The sequence below is a fragment of the Monopterus albus genome, unplaced genomic scaffold (genome assembly GCF_001952655.1).
Source record: "Monopterus albus unplaced genomic scaffold, M_albus_1.0 scaffold199.1, whole genome shotgun sequence".
In the NCBI taxonomy this organism is placed as follows: domain Eukaryota; kingdom Metazoa; phylum Chordata; class Actinopteri; order Synbranchiformes; family Synbranchidae; genus Monopterus; species Monopterus albus.
The window spans coordinates 648,399-654,317 of record NW_018128079.1 but is presented as its reverse complement, the minus strand read 5'-3'; the positions used below and the strand labels follow the sequence as shown (position 1 = coordinate 654,317).

Here is a 5,919-nt window from a genome sequence, read left to right as displayed (position 1 = left end):
CCTTTGCCTTTGGGAGGGAACATGGGCATATAAATATTCACATGCGGCTATTTCAGATCCTCAGCTTAGGGACTGGACTAGTGAATGAGCTGGTCTTCTGTTTGATCATGAAGCCCGCATGCATGTGTCTATGGATGATTTCTCTTTCTCCACGCATATTGCAATTCTTCTACTTCCTGGCTTAATTACTTCCTTCCTTAACTTCTCGTATTCTTGTCATCTCTTTTTCTTTTCTCCTCTATCACCTTCCTGTCATGACTTTGTGCTGTTTCATTCAACACTTTCTTCCATCCCTCTTTCCTTCTGTCATTTATCATTAGTCGTTCCTTGCCTCTTTTCTTTCCTTGGTCTTTCTCTCAGCACATACTTCCTTATTCTCTTCATCCTTAACTTTTTCCTTACAGTATTTTTCTTTCTTCCTTCAGAAATACATTCATTCATTCATTCCTTTTGTTTTCCTTAATGAGATCCTCCCTCTGTTTATCAATGTTGACTTCTGTTTCAGCTACAGCTTTGTTTTTCAAATGCACAGTGATACGGACTGTGAGAGCCGCACCTCTCCCCCTGCCCTAGCCGGCTGTCAGGCTGAATCTGCCAAAGCAGTGGACATGCACATATAGTACAAAAATACACAATGGAGTAGAGCGATTTAGTGCAGCACACTTTTGAATGAGTGCAAACAGTCAGAGCGATGTTGAACATGCTACCTCTCTATTTGACCTCGCCTTGGTCTGACACAAGACACCTCCCTCGCACCCTAACAGCTAATACAGCCGGACAGGTGTGTGTATTTGTGAGTTTGTGTGTGCGTGCCTACAGTCATTCTGATGTATATTTTATATGAGGCTGCTGAGTGTATGAGTGAAACTAGGACATGAAAGAGGCCAAACTATATCCTGGTTAAATGTGGGTATGTTTCTCTGCCAGCTGTAGAGTAGATGAATGTGTGTACTTATTTCGTTACCTTCATACTTTTTAACCATATATTTTCGTTTGACGGCCTTATCATTCATTCTCAGGGCTCATTGTGGAAGTCTGTCTATGAGCCACATACAGACATACGCTCACAGGCGGATGTGCCTGTGTGCTAACAAAAGGGAGGCAAACAAACACAGACCACCTCAGCCATTCGAGGACACTATCTGTTTAATGTCTTTTATAAACAGCTCTTGAGTCTGGCATTATTTGATAGCCACATACAAAACATTGGGGTCACAAAAAGGAAGACGGGAGAGGAAAAGAATAAGGAGATAGAAGGGGGGAGGGGGGAGCAACACGGGTGGAAGAGAAGGGAGCAAAGAAGGAGAGGGAGGGAGAGAATAAGGAGACAGGGAGGGAGGAGATGAGGTGAAGTGGGGAGGGAAAGACAAGGGGCTGAAGAGAAGGAGAGAAAAGAAAGGAGCAGGAGAAGGACAGTGCAATATATTTTTTATCTTGAATAAATCATCTAAAAAAAAGGGAAGAAATGAAAATAATAAGGATGATCACTTTATTTGGCCAAGTGTGAAAGGCAGCCATATGTGGTGCCAACTCACACACACACACACACACACACACACATTGCAGTGGTGTCCATGCACGATGCTGAGCAGGGAGCAACCTGCAGGTCAGTGTCTTTCCCAAGGACACTTCGACATGTGGACTGCAGGCACCGAGATTTGAGCCTCCAACCCTCTGGTTGGGAGACGACCGCTCTACCCACTGAACCACAGTTATTATTAATCATAATAAATATTAAAGTTTTAGCCTCTAGCTACCTGTTAAATTTTTAAGGAACTTTTGAGACACAACAGAGTGAGTTTCTCCTTTTTCTTTCTTTCTTTCTTTCTTTCTTTTTTTAACAAAAAAATCATTCTCACAGGAATAAACAGACACAGTTTACATCACCTCTGCACTAACAAGTTCACCAGTAGGGGTCTCTAATCCTACATGTCAGGAGAATGACACCAGTGACAGGCTTATGTTTGTCCCCAACATTTAAATAGATAGACATGAGGGGCTTAGCAGGAAAAATACACACAAACAGGGTACAAATTTGGCCCCTGCTACTGGTTTCCCATCCATACCAGGTATTTTAAGGTTGCCAGCAAACCAAACAAGTATACTTTTGTGCTTTTTGTCAGCATGTCATGATTTTAGCTTGTTAGCTAGGCCATCTTTTGCATACAATGGTAGCTTGTCTTAAAATAGAATTTATAACTTTGTAATGCTGTAAGAAAGAGAGACTTTTACTGACTAGTGAAGGTACCCGGATTGCCCATGTTTACCTGTACAGGTTTCACCTATTGTTATTGAGCACTTGAGACATTGGGTGAGTGACTCTGAAATAGTCCAGGTCTAAAGTCAGAGCCCAGACAGCATCCGTGGTGCTCAGCTCTAGGGTGTGAAAGCCATGGACTGACAAGGGTTTGTAGTTCCTGGAACAGGAAGGCTGTGAAGGTGATTGATCAGGCTTTGTTAGGGGTGTATGTGCTTGAACTGTTTCAGATCATGGTTCAGGGTGCCGCATCCCAACATCCTCTCTGTCCTTGTTATTTCCTGAAGAAGAACCACAACCCTCAGGAATTTGATCCTTGGACATAGCAGCATTAAAACCCAACTCTCCAGTCAGGGCTTAGAGAATGATAAGTCCATCTGTTTTGGAGTTCACTAAACACCAGACAGGATAAACAAAGATATTCTGTAGCAGTTTAAGTCCTTTTGCCCTGTGGTGGTCCTCACAGATAGTGAACTGCTCTTGTTTTCCAGGTTCAGTAATTTGGTTAGACCATTGCTGGAGATATATAGCGGTGCTGTGGTGGTCATCAGTGCTCTTCCTTGATTGTAGGGCTTCTTTCCAGCATTTGAAACCATCCTGTGACTATTTAGATAAAATCATCTCTGCTTGAAAGATATTTTTCCATTAGCCATGATTGGACCTTAGCTTTTACTTGCCCTGCATGAGCTGACCTTTCTCACTCATTGAGGTGTCTGTTTTGTAGCCAGTGATCTCGAAGAGTGAATGAAAAGGTCTCATACTGTACCTTCATAACTTGTCCTCATCGGCCACCAGGCTTTCCATTAGGCACTCTTGCAAACTAGCTTCATTCTACCTGCATGGCTTTTGTGTGTGTGTGTTTTTTTCCCATTTGTTTTTTTTATTCTTTTTTGCTTTTTTTATACACTCATTCAAACACAGAACTTGTTCAATCACACACACATTTACATTGACTGTGACCAGTTGGCTCATATGACTGGTTAGTTTTGAATGGCTTTTAATCTGATGGGATGCCAGGGAAAAAGACAAATTTTAATATGAATAATTTGAAAAATTACCAGTTACACAGAGGTGTCACAATTCTACTGGTGTTTTTTAAAAGCCAAGGATAGAGATGTACATTAAAACAGATTCACTAGGTCGACATGAAAGTAAAACCACTATATTAGTAGACACAATATAGTGGTAGTTATTTTACTGCCATTTGTGTCTGCAGTTTTTTTGGTTCTGGATTTTAAGGTGCTGTTGAGTGAGCAGTGTGATGGTTATGAATGACTGTGCCATTGTCTCAGTGTGAGGGACAGATGGAAGGTGTCAAAAGGGTCAATCTGTTTCAGTCTGTATTTCATGTTCTTTTCACAATTTCAGTAGTTGAATGAATCAGTGGATTGTCATTTTGTGTGGCTGTACAGTTCTCATAAGTACATAAATTCAGTGAAGCAATCAATCCCACAGAGACAAATGCAGAGTTTTCCTGTTGTTTCTCTTGGTGACATCATCAGAGCAATGGGTTATATAGTTTCCCATGACTTCCATCTTTTGATTATGACTTGTAAAGATCCCGGCCTTAATACCGCAGGGATACTTTGACAGTAGATATTTGATAATGTACTTTTTACACAGTCATGTACACACACAGTTTTGCACACATGCCTCATTTAGAGCCAGGGCAACGTGGTTCAGGAGAATGAATCATAGGGTTACATCACCAGCACAAAAGTGGCCATTCCCTGTCTCAGCGCAGGATCACAGAGTTAAGTGACAGCAGCAGAGCTGATGAGAAACAGAGAATAAAATTTGCAAGGTTTAACCTTGCTTTATTATTAACTCTTTGGACCCCAATTGGTGGGCCGACAGAAGTTCTAGGAATGCACTTGTTCTTCCTCCTTGCAGTTGCAGACAGATCATATTTACCTCTGTCTGGAGTATAGTCATTCTCATCCCCCTCCTCTAGTACCTGCACCTCATTGAGTCCCCATTTTGCCTTGCGGCCCCGGCGGGTGCAGTTTCTACGACCTCCCTTAGGTGGTCGTGGCAAGGGTGAGGGTGAAGGCAAGCTGTATTGGTCCCCATGGGGCAGGTATGGCCTCTGGTGGTGGTTGTGATGGTTTCTGTGACGATTTAGGTGGTTCAAAGACTCTCCGTGCTCCATCTCCCCTCCTGGGGTACCATGTGCATGAACGTCGCTTGACTTGCAACTGGGCAGCTCATCCTTCTTCAGCGTTTTCAGGTCCTTCCCCATCAGCTCTGGTGGTGAAACACACATCAGAGAGGAGGTGGAGCCTCTGAATCTCCTCAGCCAATCCCAAAGGGACAGGGCCTTGCAGTCGCACTCCCAGGGGTTGTCATTAAGTCGTAGGTACTCCAGGGCTGGCAGCAGAGTCAAGCTGGCGCCAGATAGCTCCGTCAGGGAATTATTAAACAGGTACAGGGTGGTGAGGCGCCGCAGGTCATGGAAAGCCTGGCGGTCAACCCACTGGATTCGGTTCTGGTGGAGAAGCAGGCGGTCTAGGACTCCCAGACCACGGAAGGTGTTCTGGCGAAGGCTCCATAGTTTATTACCATGCAAGAAGAGATGACTGAGGTTGAGTAGGTCGATGAACAGGTCATCCTCCAGAAACTCTAACTGGTTATCCTGCCAGGATGTAGAGGAAAGGTAAAAACAGAACATTAAAACTGGGTGCAGTGCATTACAATGGATGCCACTTTGATTAATTCATGAGTAGTTTTGCATGCATTCGTTGTGTTGTAATATATTGTTACTTGAAGAGACTTTGTTGTAGTAACACTAATTTCAGCAGTAGTTAGTCCTTGTATGACATGTAGCTCAGGTCTGGTGTCGCGCAAGAAACTAAACATTACAGTATTATCCATTATACAACTCAAAGAGTAGGTTTATCTTGTCACACAGAATACATTGTACAGGAAATATCTAGACTAAGGAATTATGATGACCTGTACAGCTTCCATGTGGCAGTACAGTGTCTAGAGAAAGCAGTAAGAAATGTAGGGGTAAATGAATTTCTTCCCCCTTTTAAATGGTGCATGTGAGGTCGGGGATTTTGGTAACGGTATGTGGCCAATGACTGCAGGTGATATACTCATAACTATCTGTGATTTTGTCAATTTCAATTGTTTTTGCCATCAGTAATTTTCTTATGAGATCCTTTTCTTCTTAAATCCACCATATGATTCCTCGATTTCGGTTCCTGGAGGTTACTTCAATGTGAGAGCTGCTTTGTGGTACTTTCCTTGCACTCAGGGTAACAGCTGGCATTTGATCAGTGTTCAGTTCATAGGCAGCAAGTGCAGAGCCAGGCTGACAGATTACACCATAATGTGATTGTGGTGCAGATGCAATATACATTACAGATAAAAGGAGGCTGTCATCCACATACCTGTAGGTAGAGATACTGGAGATTATGGAGGCCCGCAAAGATCCCTGGAGGCAGGGTGATCAGGCCACAGTGGTATAGGTGCAAGGCGTGTAGCCGACCCAGCCCCAGGAACGTGTCTGAAGCAACGGCCTTGAGGTGACGGTTGTCCCCAAGATCAAGCTCCTCCAGGCGGTCAAAGCCGTGGAAAGTGGACGGTTGTATGTAGGAGATGTTGTTGGAATAAAGCCACAACATAGTGGTGGTGGGCGAGAAGTGGCCACGAAG

General features: G+C 43.5%; 1 protein-coding gene across 1 annotated transcript in view; it reads right to left on the bottom strand.

The window, feature by feature from the left end:
* Positions 1-1,808: 1,808 nt before the first annotated feature.
* rtn4rl1a (reticulon 4 receptor-like 1a) overlaps positions 1,809-5,919 on the bottom strand; it is a 72,713-nt gene continuing 68,602 nt past the window's right edge. Inside the window, exons 4-5 of the mRNA XM_020618041.1 lie at positions 5,656-5,918; positions 1,809-4,892 (exon numbers count right to left, since the gene is read on the bottom strand). Coding sequence (XP_020473697.1) covers positions 3,993-4,892; positions 5,656-5,918 — 1,163 coding nt within the window. The 3' untranslated portion in view covers positions 1,809-3,992. The remainder of the gene's footprint in view (positions 4,893-5,655; position 5,919) is intronic.